This window comes from Megalops cyprinoides, chromosome 16 (assembly GCF_013368585.1).
Source record: "Megalops cyprinoides isolate fMegCyp1 chromosome 16, fMegCyp1.pri, whole genome shotgun sequence".
Taxonomy (NCBI): domain Eukaryota; kingdom Metazoa; phylum Chordata; class Actinopteri; order Elopiformes; family Megalopidae; genus Megalops; species Megalops cyprinoides.
This window is the reverse complement of record NC_050598.1, coordinates 937489-956549: the sequence shown is the minus strand read 5'-3', so window position 1 is coordinate 956549 and position 19061 is coordinate 937489. Positions and strand designations below refer to the sequence as shown.

General features: G+C 42.6%; 1 protein-coding gene across 1 annotated transcript in view; it reads right to left on the bottom strand.

Moving 5' to 3' along the window:
- Positions 1-314: 314 nt before the first annotated feature.
- Positions 315-19061, bottom strand: part of ppp2r5b (protein phosphatase 2, regulatory subunit B', beta) — a 40227-nt gene continuing 21480 nt past the window's right edge. The window contains exons 4-13 of the mRNA XM_036548202.1: positions 17802-17894; positions 16929-17059; positions 12592-12651; positions 11411-11519; positions 6374-6427; positions 4987-5037; positions 2277-2396; positions 1813-1940; positions 954-1055; positions 315-779 (exon numbers count right to left, since the gene is read on the bottom strand). Of these exons, the coding sequence (XP_036404095.1) occupies positions 617-779; positions 954-1055; positions 1813-1940; positions 2277-2396; positions 4987-5037; positions 6374-6427; positions 11411-11519; positions 12592-12651; positions 16929-17059; positions 17802-17894 (1011 nt within the window). The 3' untranslated portion in view covers positions 315-616. The remainder of the gene's footprint in view (positions 780-953; positions 1056-1812; positions 1941-2276; positions 2397-4986; positions 5038-6373; positions 6428-11410; positions 11520-12591; positions 12652-16928; positions 17060-17801; positions 17895-19061) is intronic.

Sequence of the window (19061 nt, the reverse complement as noted above, 5' to 3'; positions counted from 1 at the left end):
CTTTCCAAAACGAATAATATTGCTAAAATAACTTTTTTCTGTCTTTTCTTCCAAGAATATGAATAGACTAGAATAAGTCATTCTCACATCAATATTTTAGCCTAGCAGCATACATCTGCTTCGATAATGGACTACACTAAGATAACCCCCAACAACATTAGAGTCATATATATATATATATATATATATATATATCAGTACTAAGAGAATAAGTAGAAGTAGGAATGGTCATAGCATTAATTTCATTCATTTCAATATTATAATCCTAATTCCTCTTCTTATGGAACAGTAAAATCCTCTTGGTCGATCTGGGTGGAGACTTATGTTGAACCCAGGAGAACAGAGCAAGTTCTTAAGGGCATCGGTGATGTTTGGGTGTGTGTTTGTGAATGCAAGTGTGTATATAAATGCAGGTTTGAGTGTGCGGTTTCTACAAAAGTGTGTACATATGAGTACGTGTTTGTATGTGAGAGAGTATACATATATATGAATGTATGTGTATTGTAGGGGTGTGTGTATTTGACTTTATGTATGTGTATTGTTCTGGTATGGGCTGTGTATCCGGGCTCTGGATGTAGTGTATGAGGACATGTTTCCAGGTGGAGCCCTGTGTTATCTAGGTGGCGTTGGTGCTGCTGGTTTCTAGGTCAGGCTGAGGCAGGCTGAGGCAGTGGTTCCGCTGGTTCCGAATGGCCTCCTCCAGCATCTGCAGCCTCCTCTCCTGCAGCTCCTCCAACCCCCTCCACAGTTCCACTCGCTCACGCTCCCTCTTCAGCTCTCTGCAGGAGAGAAAGTGTTCATACTCACAGTCATACTCACATAGACACACTCATACTCACATATACACACACTCATACTCATACAGACACACTTATACTCACACTCATACTCACAAACACACACATGCTCACATACACACACATGCTCACACGCACGCTCACACACACACTCACTTCTGCTTCTCCACTTTGTAAGAGGTGGTGAGGTCATCAAAGAGCTTGCTGTTCATCTCCATGAAAGTTTTCAGCACGTTGTAGATGAGAGATACGATGGTCCTGATGGCAGGGAGAGCAGATTCTCAATGAAATGGCACATTTTCAGAACTAAACCACAAGACATGCCAGAATAACCACCGTAACATGGAGTACAGACATAAGGAACACTAAAGGGCAGTGTCCACACTTCCAGTGGCAGCCTTTTGGGTACGTTCACTCCGCTGGAGAGAGGAGCAGGCCTTAAATGTACTATAGGGTACGTTCACTCTGCTGGAATGAGGAGCAGGCCTAAATGTAGTATAGGGTGGGTTCATACTGCTGGAGTGAGGAGAACGAACAAATATAGTTTAGGGTGTGTTCATTCTGCTGGAGAGAAGAGCAGGCCTAAATGTAGTATAGGGTATGTTCGCTCTGCTGGAGAGAGGAGCAGGCCTAAATGCAGTATAGGGTATGTTCGCTCTGCTGGAGAGAGGAGCAGGCCTAAATGTAGTATAGGGTATGTTCACTCTGCTGGAGAGAGGAGCAGGCCTAAATGTAGTATAGGGTATGTTCGCTCTGCTGGAGAGAGGAGCAGGCCTAAATATAGTATAGGGTGGCTTCATACTGCTGGAGTGAGGAGCAGGCTTAAATGTAGTATAGGGTGGGTTCACACTGCTGGAGTGAGGAGCAGGCCTAAATGTAGTATAGGGTGGGTTCACACTGCTGGAGTGAGGAGAACGAACAAATATAGTTTAGGGTGTGTTCACACTGCTGGAGTTAGGGGCAGCACTGAATGTAGTTTAGTGTTCACACTGCTGGAATGAGTATAATGACTAACTGGTTCCAGTGCTCTTTGGACACTCTGTAGAGCGTGGCAAAGACCAGGGGCAGGATGACCTGGCAGTTCTCCTCAATCAGACTTAGGATGTACTCATTGTTCCAGAAGTACAGAGCCCGCTCTGCAACCTGGGGGAGAGAAACAGAGAGAGGGGATCAAAATTATAAGTATAATCACCATGGCTTGCTATGAATATTACTTGGCAATACAAACATTGATTTTGTCATAACAATAAAGCAAAGCAAATGAAACAGAGGCACACAGGGAAAGAGAGAGTTCTGTTCATTTTTTATACTACTTATTTATGTGTGTATGTTGGTTTTGCTATGCTAACAAAGCTCACTAAATTGAACTGAATTGAGAGTGAGTAAGGAAGAAGGAAAGAAGAGGCAAGAGGGCAAGAGAGAGACTTTGTGTGTGTGAGGGGAGTAAGTGAGTGTGTCATGGAGCTGACTGAGTCTTGCCTGGAAGTGTGGGCTGGAGATGCAGGCAGTGATTTGTTTGAAGAGCGCCTCCTGGATCCGGATGAACTGTGAGGGTTCGATCACATCCAGGATTTCCTCCATCTCCCCCAGAAACATCACCTGAGCAGGGAAAGAGCTGCTCAGATCTGCACACACATCTGACCAGGAGAAGGGCTGTTCAGATCTGTTTAGTAGTTCAGGAACTGGGTTCAGCATCAAAGATCTAACATTCTGACAGCTCTGTTCCAGGTGAGTCACAGCATCGTAGCTTTCAGCAATATAATTATCATCTGCTTCAGTAAACACATCTGCCAACACAAATGTAGGTTACCCTGGAAACAGGCACCTGTGGAGCAAATAAAGATGTCATTTCTATCCAGATACACCTGAATTCAGGTGTGGCCCTATATCTAAATGTCATTCTGATGTTAGAGAAATGTAAGAATAAATCCTCAAGGCAAACTGACAAATGCTGACAAGTCCAGCAAATGGACCTTTCAGAAAAAGCCCTATACAGCTGTGCCCAGCTCACCAGTGGATGTCATGTCAAGTCTTATATCACAGCATTGCCACCTCAAGCCACTTTATACAGACATATGCTGATAAAGTATCACACAACTACATGGCTCTATCCAAACTGTATCTGTCAAATTACAAGGGAAACTATGATTGTCTGATGACCATCATCAGTATGTTCCTTTACTGTTATTATTAACTGTGCTGCTTGGAGACTGAAATCTATGAGCAATTGTCTTTGGAAAAAGCTGGTACAGCGGCATGCAAAAGTTTGGGCACCCCTGGTCAAAATTCCTGTTACTGTGAATAGTTAAGTGAGTAGAAGATGAACTGATCTCCAAAAGACATAAAGTTAATGATGAAACATTCTTTTCAACATTTTAAGCAAGATTAGTGTATTATTTTTGTTTTGTATAATTTAAGAGTGTAAAAAAGGAAAGGAGCACCATGCAAATGTTTGCGCACCCCAAGAGATTTGAGCTCTCAGATAACTTTTACCAAGGTCTCAGACCTTAATTAGCTTGTTAGGGCTATGGCTTGTTCACAATCATCGCTAAGAAAGGTCAGGTGATGCAAATTTCAAAGCTTTATAAATACTCTGACTCCTCAAACCTTGTCCCAACAATCAGCAGCCATGGGCCCCTCTAAGCAGCTCCCTAGCACTCTGAAAATTAAAATAATTGATACCCACAAAGCAGGAGAAGGCTATGAGAAAATAGCAGAGCATATTTGCTAGAAAGGCAAATCAAACGTTTGACTGCAAAAGACCTTCAGGAAGATTTAGTAGACTCTGGAGTGGTTGTGCACTGTTCTACTGTGCAGTGACATCTGCACAAAAATGACCTTCATGGAAGAGTCATCAGAAGAAAACCTTTCCTGTGACCTCACCACAAAATTCATTGACAGAAGTTTGCAAAGGAACATCTTAACAAGCCTGATGCATTTTGGAAACAAGTCCTGTGAACTGACGAAGTTAAAATAGAACTTTTTGGCCGCAATGAGCTAAGGTATGTTTGGAGAAAAAAGGGTGCAGAATTTCATGAAAAGAACACCTCTCCAGCTGTTAAGCACGGGGGTGGATTGATCATGCTTTGGGCTTGTGTTGCAGCCAGTGGCACAGGGAACATTTCACTGGTAGAGGGAAGAATGGATTCAGCTAAATACCAGCAAATTCTGGAAGCAAACATCACACCATCTGTAAAAAAGCTGAAGATGAAAAGAGGATGGCTTCTGCAACAGGATCCTAAACACACCTTAAAATCTGCAATGGACTACCTCAAGATGTGCAAGCTGAAGGTTTTGCCATGGCTCTCACAGTCCCCCGACCTAAACATCATCAAAAATCTGTGGATAGACCTCAAAAGAGCAGTGCATGGAAGACAGAATCTCACAGAACTAGAGGCCCTTTGCAAGGAAGAATGGGCAAAAATCCCCCAAACAAGAAGCTACAAAAAGCGTTTACAAGCTGTGATACTTGCCAAAGGGGGTGTTACTAAGTACTGACCATGCAGGGTGCCCAAACTTTTGCTTCGGGCCCTTTTCCTTTTTTGTTATTTTGAGACTGTAAAAGATGGAAATAAAAAGTAATCTTGCTTAAAATATTAAAGAAATGTGTCATCTTTAACTTTATGTCTTTTGGAAATCTGGTCATCTTTTACTCGCTTAGCTATTCACAGTAACAGAAATTTTGACCAGGGGTGCCCAAACTTTTGCATGCCACTGTAACTCCCAGTCGTCGAGCATCTTGGTGATTAAGGTGCTTGTTCTGAGTGCAAACTGAGCTCTGTGGCCTGGGTCTAATCCCAGCCGTGTCATTGATCTGATTGGCTTTGGTCCACTGGGTGCAAGGGGGCAGAGGTTGGCTGTGGTCCACTCATCATTCAGCACCCTGGGCATCTATGAGTTACCCAGATAGCAGGAAGATGAGCCTACCCTCTGACAGTATTTGCCTTCTGGTGCACTGTGGGACTTGTATTGTGGAAAATAGTCCCAGCTGGCTTGCATGTGTATGTAGGTTAAATGCATAATCAGCTACTACAAACTGAGTGTGAGACAGAGGAAAGCATGAAGAAAAGCTTGTAACTCCTGCAGTCAGAACAGACCCAGTGGAAATGCATGTACAGCACTCAGAGCCACCTGCTCTCACAGGAGTATACCTGGCTCACCTGCATGCAGGTAACCACACCAGGCTCACCTCTTTTTGGGTACAAGTCTTGGGCCAGTACTTCAACAAGCCTCGAATGATCTGTGGGAGAAAGAAGAGGCCCATAGTCAGTACTAATTGTTCCCATCATTCAGTTCAGTTCATGTCAGTTCAGTTAAATTTGAATCAATTAAATTCATTCCAAGACATTTCAAGTGTATCCAGGGGCAGAGCCGATGGCTCATTGCAGAGGGGGCGAGGACTTGTAGTGGGCCCTTATACAGCCAATTATAGGCTAGATGCAAGACAGATCCAAGGGGAAACTTATGGAGACGGAAGGGTGGAACGGAGAGAAATGCAGATTACAATTCTCTCATTGCGTGAGACCATTTTTAAATACCGCGGCTCCGTCAACAGTGACGGTGATGAGAAATAAAACAAAACAGCCAGAGATCACCTAGTTGCTACTTTGAGACTCGAACAGAGGGCATAATTTTTCTGTTTGTACACTTACACAAGGATACTGGACAGCGAATAAAGTTTTCTGTAACTCTATTGTGTCTCTGCTCATTCAAAATAAATATCGCGGCGAGAAATTTAGTTAATCTATTTTATCAGTAGTCTAATCTATTTTATCAGTAGTAACATAGTTAGATCTAGACATATATGCATAATTTATATTTTCATTTTCAATTGCCTCAGCCTCCTACTATAGGAGACAATGGTCAGAATACAGCTGTTATTATTGGACCTCTAGGCCTTCAAACCAGCCAAACAACACTCTTTTATAATGAAGATAGATTTTAGGATTAAGAAGTTACAGTGTATTTTAAGAAAATCTCCAAAGATAATGGGAGAGAATTCAAGTTCAAGTGCACTTTCTCTCTAAGAGTAAACAAATGGTGCTTGTTTAAATTATGAAAAGCAGAGCAATGAGGAGGTTCATTGAATAAACCTCACAAATCAATAGTCCCTGTTTCTTTTCTGTGATCAACAGTGACCATGAAGGCGAAAAGATAAAGCAGTTGCCTCATCATTTTCATTAGATTTCCATGTACATCATGAGGAGGTCAGACGTCATGTCAAATGACACAGAGACGCAGCAGCACAATAGTGAAATTGAGAGCTGGAACTAGGGCAATGATAATTACAGAACTAAAGAATCTGACTTAATGTTAATTCAATATACTTTTAGTAAATAATATGTATTGCATGCTTAAGGGGCATATTATGTCACTTCATCTGCAGTTAAGGATATTTTGCCAACCCACTGCATTTTTTGAAATCCTGAAACGCATCCCTATGTATGAAATGCTATTCTTGCTTCTACTTAGAGCAAGATGTTAGATGAGGATGTGGTCTTTTTGAGTTCGTCTGCACAGTTAATCGAGTGTCAGGCTTCATGGGCATCAGATTGGAGGCCAGAGTGAGGACTTACATATTCCGTAACAGTGGCATCCTTCTCCATAAACTGCACCACACAATACGCCAGCTGAGGACAAAAACAAAAGACAGGAGTTTCAGGGAGAGCATGCTCACAAGATCATCTTTCTGCTTGCTCTTTCTGTTTCAACTAGCTGTCCCATTTGAGGATCTCAGCCCCTTAGCTTGACTCACACACTGGAGAGCTTTTGGAGATAAGGGAGATGTATACTGTAGCCAGGCCAGCTAAGACACCCAGACATTTCATACTCTTATCCTTCTGACAGCAAGAATCAGGGGGTTTCACTGTTGCTTAGGGCTTTAATGATGATAATGATGGATTCTGTTTCTATACAGGATTTCATAGTGCTTTACAGTAAATGAGGAGAATTGGGGGACAGCTCACTTGCTGTCAACTGGGCTTAGTTATTGTTTCTACTGTTATACCCTCTGTCCATGTGCTTGAGCCTGTCAGATCGTTTTGGATTTGGAGTAGGAAACATCGCCAGAGGCTGCTTTCTTTTCTTGTGAAGGAACAAACCCAGGGAAAAGCCTTGGTTGGGCATATCAAGCACTGCAAGGATCTCTATGACACTTGTTGTGTTACATTGTGGTTTTTAACAGCTCACTAGTGTGTTTGATCCAAAAAGGCACTAATCTCTATGGCAATATAACGTGTCAAAGCTGATACTGAACTCTTCAGTTAAATCTGTACTTCAAAAATGCAAAGAATCAATTAAATCAAGACATAATCCATGAGAACTCAAATCTAAAAACATTTCAAAAACAGGCAGAAATGCCTAAGTCAAAGTATTCTTGGATGGAAAGCGTGTGTGTGTGTGTGGGAGATAGCTGTCAGGGTTTTTCTTCTCTTTGGAATTGTTTCTGAACACCAGTCACAGAGAACTCCTGAGCCATTGATCCAGTGGGATTATGGGATTGGAAAAAAGGAAGTTTTGAGGGAGGTTACTGCGTGTTGTGCTCGGCAGTTGGCCCCCCGCACCTGTTGCCATGGCAAGCAGGCACCGTGGCGACACTGTGTGTTTGTTTACATCGGAAGGGCTGATGTCACCTCTTCTCATTCTCCCCTACGGGAACTTTGGAATGCTGCGCACCTCTTAATTCCCTCTCGCCTCTTTCCACTCCTCCATGTGATTGGATAAGGGGGCCAGGGGGAGAGGGCAAGGCGTGACATGTGGAGGGTTGCAAGTGTTTTCATAAAAGAAGAGCAAACGTCACATGCTAAAAATAAAAGATTTAAGTCTAAAAGCTTAGGGCATTGCAGCAAGATGAAAGTCGGGCTTCAAAAGTTCAGCATCAAAACATGGTCCAAATGCCTGCTCATGAAACCAATGGCTCATTGGCTATACAGCAAAAGAGAATGGACTTTCACTAAAACTCATTCACACACACACACACATGAACACAGACATGCGCAGACACACACACGCAGACCCATGAAAAAACACATACATACACACACACCTGTACTCAGAAGGCTGTATTAGCAAACTGCCTGGGATTATGAAATACATGTCACTGCACTACAGAAGGGAACCATTAATCCCTCCTGACCCTGAGGAGTCTGATGAAGAGGGCATTATGTACTGGGCCCTGATATAGTCATACAAAATGCACTGGCCTCTGATACAGTTATGTAAAATGTACTGGACTCTCATATAGGTATATAAAATGTGCTGGTCTCTGAGATATACACTATATGGACAAAAGTATTTGGATGCCTGACCATTACATTGTAATGACATTGTATTAAAATACATATACTTTAATATGGAGTTGGTCCCCCTTTTGCAGCTATAACAGCTTCCACTCTTCTTGGAAGGCTTTGGAGATTTGGAGATTTTGGAGTGTTTTGGAGTGTTTCTCCAAATATAAATATTAATATTAATATAAAAATATATACATTCCTATACAAATCAGCTACCTATCACCTGGTAGCGTGATTCATAAGTCCCGTAACACCCCTCTCCCCTCGCTTTTTTCCCCTTCAGATCTACACTTATCTCATACATGGCCTCTCTGGAATCCAACTGATGGAAATCCGTCGTAGTGACGGAGAACTTTCATCTCTGAGTCAGTTTTTATTTTCATTTTGTGCAGCTTGATTTTATGTAACCTATTTCATGAAAAAATGTTTTTCAGAGATGGAAGTTACCTGAGAAAAGGTTTTGTATTTTTTTCTATTTATTATTGCAGTTTTTCACAATAAATGTTCTTAAAATACCTCTGTACTATGTGAAATATGTAAACACATGCACACACACACACACACACACACACACACACACACACAAAGAGGCACATATGCACAAACACACAAACAGGTGCAAACACACACACACACAGGTGCAAATACACAAATTAAAACATACGTCCACACATACATAGGGACAAACACACATAAACACACAAATGCATGCACACACACATCAGTATTGGGAAGGCTGTGGTAGCCAGGGGCCTGAAATGTACTGGGATTACAGTATATGGCACAGAGGAAAAACATAAATCCTATATTATTACTGCAGTGCATCAATCACAGTGCAGTCTGAGCAGCCCTTTGGAGCAAGAGCAGAGCAAGGGTAGGGAGGACACCCTTATAAGCAGAGCACTTTCAGGAGGGAGGCCACAGGTCAGAACTCACTCCCTTTCTGAATGCTAGCTGACATCATTTCAGGCACTCAGACAAGCTTAAACATGGGTTGTCCTTATAAACAGTGAAATTTGCCCAGAAAAATCCCTGACAAAAGATTCAATCACTTATAATCAAACCCTCTGAGCCAAACTGGGACACATATACTCTTATGCTGCTTATAGGAGAGGACTGTATATAAGAATTACATTCAACAAGGTAATATCTGAGAGAGGTGCAATGCATTAAACATACAGTAGCTTTCCTCATTAATAAATCACAAATGGCTTTTTAAAAATCAAATGAAACCCACCTTTGTTAGTATGACTGTTTTTCAAGAGAGGGATAAGCCTCTGTTCACTACCACCAATCTGGTACCTTATTGGCATCCTTATTGGCTGATTCTGTTTAAATGCCTGCCCACTCTCCAACCCTCCCACTCACAATTACCCAAAGCAGGGATGCATGTTAAAATGTTGCTGAGCAGTGTTCAATACTTTCTTAAACCAGCGCTGTCCTTCTGCCATACCACAACAGCCTGTTTGATACTGGAATTCAAGCTGTTCTTTGAAAATATGGCATCAGTGCCCCAATGCTGTGGATTCACCCTCTATAATGAAGGTGTAAAATCCACCTTTTTCTGACCTCTGACATAGCCCCAATCCTCATCCAGGCATTGACGCTCTCTCCAATATTACCCATAATGCCGTACTCTACAACATACCAAAATATTCACATTTCACCTCCATTTCAATCCTGCCATTGGCTGCTAGTCACAGCTTGCATTGTGTTAATAACTAAAGCTACTACTACTACTATTTCCTCTATGTTGGTTGTCACTTTTAATAAAATGTGTAAATTAATACAATAATAAATAAAATAAAATGCCAGTCAAAGCACATGTAGCAATGGTATAAAATCAGTGGCATTAAAAACACATATTCAGAAAGACATGACTCATACATGCCCTCTAGCGGTCATATATATGCATGGCAGCCATGCTGAATCTATGTAACATGAATAATTTTACACATTAACTCAAAATACCAAATATTGACTGATTGAATTATGAATGCTTAAAACAAATTACATATGATCACTGGTAATGTGCCATGAAACCTGTAATGATAAATACATTCAGATATTCAGATTAGGATGTGATTTTTATTCACAGTATGAAGCACCAGGTGAAGTTTCTGAGTGGGTTACAAGGAAAATTTGAAAATCAAAATGATAGAAAGGAGGAATTGCTATAGTTGCCATGTTCCTTTCAGTGATCAGATTCTGTTGATGAGAGACCAACGGCTTTGATTTTGGGCGCAGACTCTCTGGTTGGTTCCCAGAAACTTATGACCATAGTTGCCTCACTTCTTTTGTGACTGCCCTCTTTCTAAGCCCCCATTAGCTCCACTGCAGTCCCCAGCTGACGGGACACAGCATTATCTTGGTGACCACGTGACCACGTAGTTGTGTCTGTGTCGTTGTGTGTCTGTTCCTAATATTAAAAATCATTTTCACAGATCCTATCAGGCTAGTTGGATCATTATGCAGTCCTGACCCTAGGCATCAACACCAGGCACTGACATTTGTGCTGTATCTATCCCCTGTATCCATACTGTGATTGGACTTGGCTTTCCCTCACTATGTCCTGCAGGATGCTGAGCACAAGAGCAAGGAAGATGCTAATTTATGGTACTTCTCTTAATATATTGCATTATATACAGAATCATGAGGTTGGCAGCAGTGACTATAGTAGCTGCAGCTCATGTTGTGCAGTGTACCTATGTGGGCCGAGGATAACAGCCAGGAGTGGTGGGAGAACACTGCCTTGTCAAATAATCAAGATGAGTTTGACAATTCTCATTCAAGAGACACACCTTTGAGCCTGTTTGCCAGCAACTGTGACCTTACCTCCTGCAGAAACACACACATTTGTAACCCTACAAGGCTACAACACAGACCAAATGTGTCCTTGTACCCCTCTGGATAAATATAGGGTGTAAGTTACTGTAGAAATTCATGTCTTGATTCCTGTGAGTTTGTGTCCCTGTGTCTTCATTCCTCTATGTCTCTGTGCTTCAGTGTGTCAATATATTTGTGTCCCTGTGCTTTCGTTCCTCTTTGTCTGTGTGCTTCAGTGTGTCTGTGTCCTTGTGTCTTCGTTCCTCTATGTTTCTGTGCTTCAGCATGTCTGTGCCCCTCTGTGTGTGCGCCTGAGTGTGTCTGTGTTCCTGTGTGTCTGTGTCTAAGCGTGTCCGTCTTCCTGTGTCTCTGTCTGTATGTGTCTAAGAGTGTCTTTGTCCCTGTGTTTCTGTGTGTCTGTTTCTAAGAGTGTCTTTGTCCCTGTGTCTCTGTATGCGTGTGCCTAAGCATGTCTGTCTCTCTGTGTGAGGCACCAACCTGTGCATGGAAGATGGACAGGGACTTGGCAGTGTGGAGGGGGATCAGCACTCGCACCAGGAACTGCTTGTGCTCTGACTTCAAAGGCAGGGCGAAGCCGTTGATGATGCTGCAAGAGAGGAGGAGTTATAGAGGAGGAGGAGGACCCTGTGAGCATTTCCATATTTCCACTCATCAGTCCAGCCCCTGCTATCCCAATCAATCATCTTTCACTTCCTCCCTTTTATTTCTACATCTTAACTCTCACTCCTCCATAAAGAGATTGAAAGGCTGTATCAACACTGTTCTGGTGGGTCCCATCTCCATGCATTGACCACTTGTCACTTTTCCTCTCCTCCTCCCCTCCTTTGTCTCAGCTTCTTTTTTTTCAATCTTGCACTCTCCTCCCCAGATCCTCCTCCCTGCATCTCACCCTATCTTCTCCCACTTCTCGCCACTGTCCCTAAACCCACCCACTCTTCCTCTTTCTCCCCATCCCTAAACCCGCCCCCTCTCTCCCTTCTCTTCTGAGCGGATGTGCACCTCTCCCTGAAGGAGCATGTGGGTGGCTCTATAAATACCTCCACTGGAATGAGACCCCAGTCTAAGCCCTCTCACACAGTGACTCACTCCATCCCTCTGAAATGAAAGTGCAGAGCACACAGTGCATTGGTTTCCTCTTTTTCAGGATGCTCTCTCTGCTCTGGACTCAATGAGACTCACAGCAGAATCCATGTGGAAAGGGGTGGAATGGCTTTGTGTTCATGTACCAGGTGTGGGACTGTGAATAGTGCAGCCCTGGGCTTCACTTTGGGACCTTCTCATAATGGCTTAGACTTCCTAAGCTTCATGGCTCTGTGGGAAGGCATCCCTCAGCTCATTTGAGGCATTGTTGGTTCATAGTTGGCATTTATGTTTCTACAGGGGCACCTCGAATGGTGAGAGGTAAATGCAGTCCACAATCATTCAAAATTTTACATATAATTGGCATGATATGCTGTGGAATTGAAAATTATTAGCATTAGCTAACACGTTGTCCACTTACAGAAGTGAACTACTGTGACGTTCAGTGGAGGGATGGCCTTGCTTGTCTGCTGTAGTGCTCTGGGTATGGCTGGGTTCAGGGTTCAGGGTTCAAGGTCACGTCATGCCTGTGTATCTGTATGTCTGCCTCTCTGTGTTAGTCACAGCTCCATGCCTACCTGCCCAAGATCTCCAGCAGCTCTGCTATGCCATTGAAGTGCTCAGTTTCATAGATGAACCTGCAACAGCAGAGAGACACTTTCTGAAGAACAGACAGGCAAGCGGGAGAGGAGGGCAATGCAGCTCAAAAAGCCCATGTGAAATCATAAAAAATTATTATTAGTAGTAATAGTAGTAGTAGTAATAGTAGTAGTAGCCATAATAATAATAAAAATATGTGAAGCATAAAATGCAGCAGTATGGCATAGTGGTAAGGAGCAGTATTTGAAACTGCAAGGTTGCTGGTCCAATTCCCCACTGGGGCACTGCTGCTGTACGTTTGGGTAAGGTTCTAAACCCAGAATTGCCTCAGTAAAAATCCACCTGTATAAATGCATAAAATTGTAACCTCTATAAGTTGCTTTAGATAAAAGCATCTGCTAAAATGACAATAATAATAAGCATCATCAGCGTTTATCAGAGATATGCAGGCCCTGAAAACACTGCAGGTCAGAGCTCCAAACTGGGAGAGGAGCCAGTGTAACTGCATAGCCCTTGCTGGTGATAAGCCAACGCTGCAGCTTCATTAAGCGCCATTCCCAATGCAGACGGTGTCCCCTAAGGCCGCTCACAGAGTCTCTCATATCAACTCCCATATGAACACTGCAAAAGCCTTCTGACTCTCTGTTTCTCAGTGCAACAGTGGAAGAGGCTGCAAGCCTGAGGCATAATCTGGGCCAAAGAGGAGAGAGTAGGGGAGTATTCTGCATCCTGGAATCCTGACGGATCAAGACACTTTTGGAACTGAGGCAGGTGAGTGTCTTTACAAACTGATGCAGGTTAGCATCTTTAGGCACTGATGCAAATGTGTGTCTTAAGGGATTGATTCAAAGAACATCTTTGCGGATTCATCCAGGTGAGCATCTTAAGGCATTCATGCAGGTGAGCGTCTTTAGGACCGACTGAACCAACTACTTGACAGCTGGAGTCACATCACACCACTGCTTCTTCATTTTGATGTACTTTTTTATATTAGCTGATCATTCCACTCCCAAAATCAAGTGTGCAAATAGTCAACACAGATTTACTGCTTGTACAGATGGTGAGACATATTTTACGGGCCTGCAGGGTCTAGGGCATGATATGGAAACATCTCAATCGAGATCCGTAGATGATCTAAAAGGATGCTGTGTTCCTCTACACTCAGAACATTTTGTAAGCATGGACAAATATGACACTGAAGAGGTTGCTGTATACAGTGGACGTACAAATTCTACATATTGCATTGAGGCCTGAAATAAAAACCTATTAATTATGTGACCGGCAGAGTTGCCCTTTTGCCTCTCAGCCATCGTAGCTCCTTCCCTTGGCCACGCCCCCTAGTAGCACTCGGGTGGCTAACCACTAATTAGCCAAGGTTCCCGTTTGTGTATATATATGGTATATATGGTATGGTATATATATGGTATATATATATGTATATCTGTATATCTGTTGCACCCGTACCTTTGTTAAAATCCATGTTGCAAACAATCGATCATGTATTTTAAATATGCGTGTGTGTAACGGCAATGTTTTAATTTAGGTCTGTGCTGGAGACGCCGAGTAGGGACCAGTCTCGCTCACGCTAACCGGAAGGCACGTAGAGGTAAAATTTAAACTAGGGGCTGCCTCTTCCCGTGTGTGCAGCTCGCGGCAATTGGGGACAATGTATGTTGTGTACTCGGTACTGCTATGCAAATGCTAAACCATGACGAATATTGTTTTGTTACCTTTTTAGGAAGATTTGCCACTGCTGCTTTGCCTCCTGTAATTTTAGTTAGCTTTTGCCTTGCAAGGTTTTTAGACAAGTGGCCTGAGTTGGTGTGTTTGGCCACTTGTTTGTGCGTGATTTGTATCGGCAGACGGATTTTAGGCGTACTGGCTGCCCCAGTGTTTTCTATTTTATTGCTTTTTAACTATTTGTGTTCAACATTTTTATATTAACTTTGTATTTAGCCCTTAACCAACTGGTTGGGGCTCTAATCGTCCCCCTTTTTTCCCCTTCCCCTTCTATAGTTATCAGGGAGTGTAACTGCTGGTCTGCAGGGTGGGTCGCTGGACCTGGGCCCCCTCCTTCATGCACTGCATGCAGTGTTGTAGTGGTAAAGTGCACTTCACTATTTGCTGTGCGTGTGTATATGTACGTGTGTGTGTGTTAGCAGGCACCAGGAACAAGGGCACGCGTGGTGTGTCGGTCTCTCCCCTTCCCAGAAAAGGTAACCTCCTCGGCGATCAGCCTACTCATCCCCACATTTTTTAATAGTTGGTCTCTGGTGGCAGCCATTACCCTGTCCTCTGGCAGCATTGTTTGCCCTTGTTACTCTCCCACCTGTTTAAGAGGTTGTAGCAATAAGGGCAGGTTTGTTTTTTTTCATTTACTTGTTCAATAAACTTTTGTATTTAACTGAAATACCACATCTCTGTCTTCTCTGCTAGCTTACCTGCATGTGAGAACCCTCTAGTCTCTGTACTACATCTTAGGAATCTAAGTCGTAAGCATTTCTTGGGGTGAAAGTCCCCAGGTGGCGTAGTCGCGTACCCTCGAGCCAAGACCTTTGACTGTTACCACCACCTGGTCACAATTAATTATATGAATTATATTTTTGTTTTCCACTTTCATTTAGACATGGTAACACAACAACATTAAATGATCTGTAGGATGTCATAGCAAGAACTGGCCTCCATATGCACATAGCAACAATTTCATTTGTTTTCACAAAGCAGAAGACCCAGTCACTTCTGAATAAGGCAAAAAGATTCTGGATCTCCTGATGCCATGTGGAAAAAGGTCTTGTGGTCTTAAGAGACTAAGGTATAACCTTTTGGCCTGAACTCCAAACGTATGTTTGGCACAAAGGCAATACAGTCCATCAGCCTAATTACACAGTCCTTACTGGCAAATATAGTGTCGACAGTATAATGATGTTGGGCTATTTCTCTTCAGCAGGGACAGGAGCTCTGGTGAGGACAGAGGGGAAAATGAATATCGCAAAATACCAAAAGGTTTTAGAGGAAAAAAAACTTCTACCCTCTACCCTGATACCCTGCAAAACAGCTGAAAATGGGGGAGAATTTCACCTTTCAGCATGACAATAACCCAAACCACCTAAGGAATATCAATGTTCAGTAATGGTCAGGGCCAGTTAGGGCCCTGACCTCAGTCCCATTGAAAATCTGAATAGATTTGTTCATAACCAGCCCCCTTGCAATGTAAGTGAACTCAAACTCTACTGCAAGGAAGAATGGGAGAAAGTTGCAAAACCTCAATGTGAGAAATTGGTAGAGACTTACCCAAACACACTCACTGCAGTTATCAAAGCAAAAGGTTCTTCCACCAAGAATTTACAAGTGTGCAAACTTATGCAACCAATAATTTCAAATTTTTCACTTTCAACACCTTTTTAATGAACTGAGGCTGTCTGCCTGACTCTCAATTAACTCAGTTTGATTGAGCTGCTGATCACATTATGACCTTTATCTGACATCTTCACAGTTTGTCTGCCAAGAAATTCTTTGCAAAAGAGACATGTCATTTATGCTGATAAAAAGATAAAAGGAAAGGTGTGTATGCAACATATTTTTGTTCCTCTCTGGCCCTTGACCAAATTTTAGGTGGCTGCCACTATAAAGTTTAATCAGTAATCCATTTAATTGTACTAGGTCCTAGGTCAAACAACTAATTACTCTTAATCTATTGATCTGAGCGCCTGTACATATTATTTACTTGTTTAAGGAGCAAAAATGAATAGAATTAAGAAACACCTTTCTGTTTGCTCAAATACATACACCAATCCATTTCTTAACCAAGGACAGTGCTATTAAGCACATACTGCAAATCCAGAAACATCTCTTTTGGGCTGAAAAAATTAATCTGGGTGGCCCACAGACTGAACAATGAGAAACTATAGTTCTGCATTTAAAAGCAGGCAGAAATGTACAAAGACGCCAAACATGCAATGCCCTGATATGGCTCTGTAGCTGTTAAGAGGTACTCCTCAAGGGCAGAGAAGGGTCACAGTCCAGCTGGGTTTCTAATTATTTCCCTTTCCCCACCTACTTAAGACAATGTTGAACAGAAACTCCAGATTAAGGTTCAGCACCAGATTAAGAATCAAAGTTAGTTTAGCTAGACCTGGATCAGCACCTGGGGAATTGCCTTCGGCACTCTGATTAATGTTCATCAAATCCCGCTACCAAAGGCTTCTGTAAAGTAATTACAAACTCACAAGGACTCAAAAGGCAAAAACAAAAGCATGCAAACACACACATACTCATATACTCTCACTCATACACTCACACATACACGCACACTCACTTGAGGAAGATGTTGTTGATCTGCTTGCGGATGTAGGCCCGGAGTCCCAGCAGTTTGCCATAGACGCGGTGCAGGATAGTCTTCAGATACTCTCTTTCCCGAGGGTCCTCACTGTCAAACAGCTCCAGAAGCTATTTAGACACAATCAAGCACAACCAGACATAGACAGACACAGTCAATCACAGGCAAACACACTCAGACACAGGTAAATGCCATCAGGCATAGGCAAACACAATCAGACGCAGGCAATCAGACAAGAGCAAGCACAGTTAAGACACCGATGAATGCAGTCAGTCATAAGCAAACACAAATCCAACACAGAAATTCCATCAGACACATGGCAACACAATTAGACAGGAGCAAGCACAATTACAAACAGCCAAATCCAGTCATCCACGGGCTAATACAGTCAAAGGCAAGAAAATGATACAGACACAGACAAGCAGACAAACACAGCGAGATGCACGGATATGCAAAAATACACAGATATACAGACAGAGAGAAATGCAAACGTAGGGAAGCTTGGACAAACACATACGGACACAGACACAAACATGTAGAGGCAGCTACAAGAGAATTATTCAGACTGAAACTGCCAAAATTGCTGGGAATGGGATGAATTATTTGTTCTTCTAATTATCATTTCATCTGAGATTAAGATAAAATATAATGTAATAACAATTATAGTAATAATAATTATAATAATACCAATAGTTAAATTAAGTGCCCCTGCCGTCAATTAAGTTTTCTGAGCAATTTTTTTGAGGCTCCCAGCTCAGAACATGCACATGCCCCCCCAACCACAACCCCCCCCCCCCCCCCCCAAAAAAAAAACCCACAAATGCACACACGCAAACACACACACACACAAACCTGCAGAACAAATTTCTGGTCTACATAGCGCTTGGCCATAGACGGCTGGAAGTCTGGGCTCTCCAAGAAGCGCAGGAAGAATTCGTAAACCAGCTGAGGAGAGAGACACACACACAGGTGAAGATGACACACACACTCAAACAAACACACACAGAAACATTTACATGCATGCACATGGAGTAGAGGGAGGGAGACAGATGAAGGTGACATGCATTCAAAGACACACACACATACAAGGGAGAGCAACATATCCATACAGGTGACAGTGATGCACACACACCCAAGTGAGACAAACAGGTGAGACAGACAAGCACACTGAAATTGAGCATGTTCTATGTCTGTTCCTGATTTGTAAAAATTTACATTAAAAAGGCATTATACATGAGGACAATGAGGGCCTTGGATGCTATTCTGTCTTTATCACATACTGCAGTCTTACAGAAACTGCCACCAAGAATCACCTTTAATAGCAACTACTGGACACATGATCACACACCAGGAGCAGGCCACGTTACTTAGAGGAGCCAAGGCCAGGTCAGAAAAGCTTGGACTGAGGAAATGCATTAACTGAGGGCTAGATCCTCTCAGCCAGATCCAGGAGGCTTTTCCTCACAATGTCAATGGCACCCACTGCCTACTCAAAGAGTTGGAACTCTTCAGGGAACTGAAAAGACCTCTAAAACACAGTGAGCAAGCTTTACTCCAGGGAGATAATTCAATATGATGCAGACAGAAGATGATCTTCTCTAGACAAAGGATTACTGGATATCTGAGACCTTTTTGTTGAATATCATCACTGATCATTTATTCCTCTGAACTAAGCGTTATGTCCTTACATTTCTGTGAGGTAAATACTGTCATTTTCTTTTGGACTGAGCTTTGGAACATGCGTAACAGATTTCTGAATCTGAACATTAGCACAATAATCTTTCTACTTTGGCCCATACAGGGAGCACCAAGAGTAGACTTACCATTTATACCAGCCAGCACACTCTGATCTAATACAAGTATTTGAATAGGACTGAAAGGCAATGCTTGTGAAATACAGGTGACAGGTGTGCTTAGTGTGATTCACAGGTGTCAGATGTAGTCACCTTTAAAGTGAAAACCAGTCACGTCAGGCATGTGTATCAGAGGACATAATGAGACATAACTATAACATTTCCATAATAAAGGGTGTCAGGGCTCCCGCCCCCTAGCTGTTGTGTTTTTGTTTTTTCCCCATCCCATGTGCTTTTGTTTTTCCCTTGTGTTTCAGCC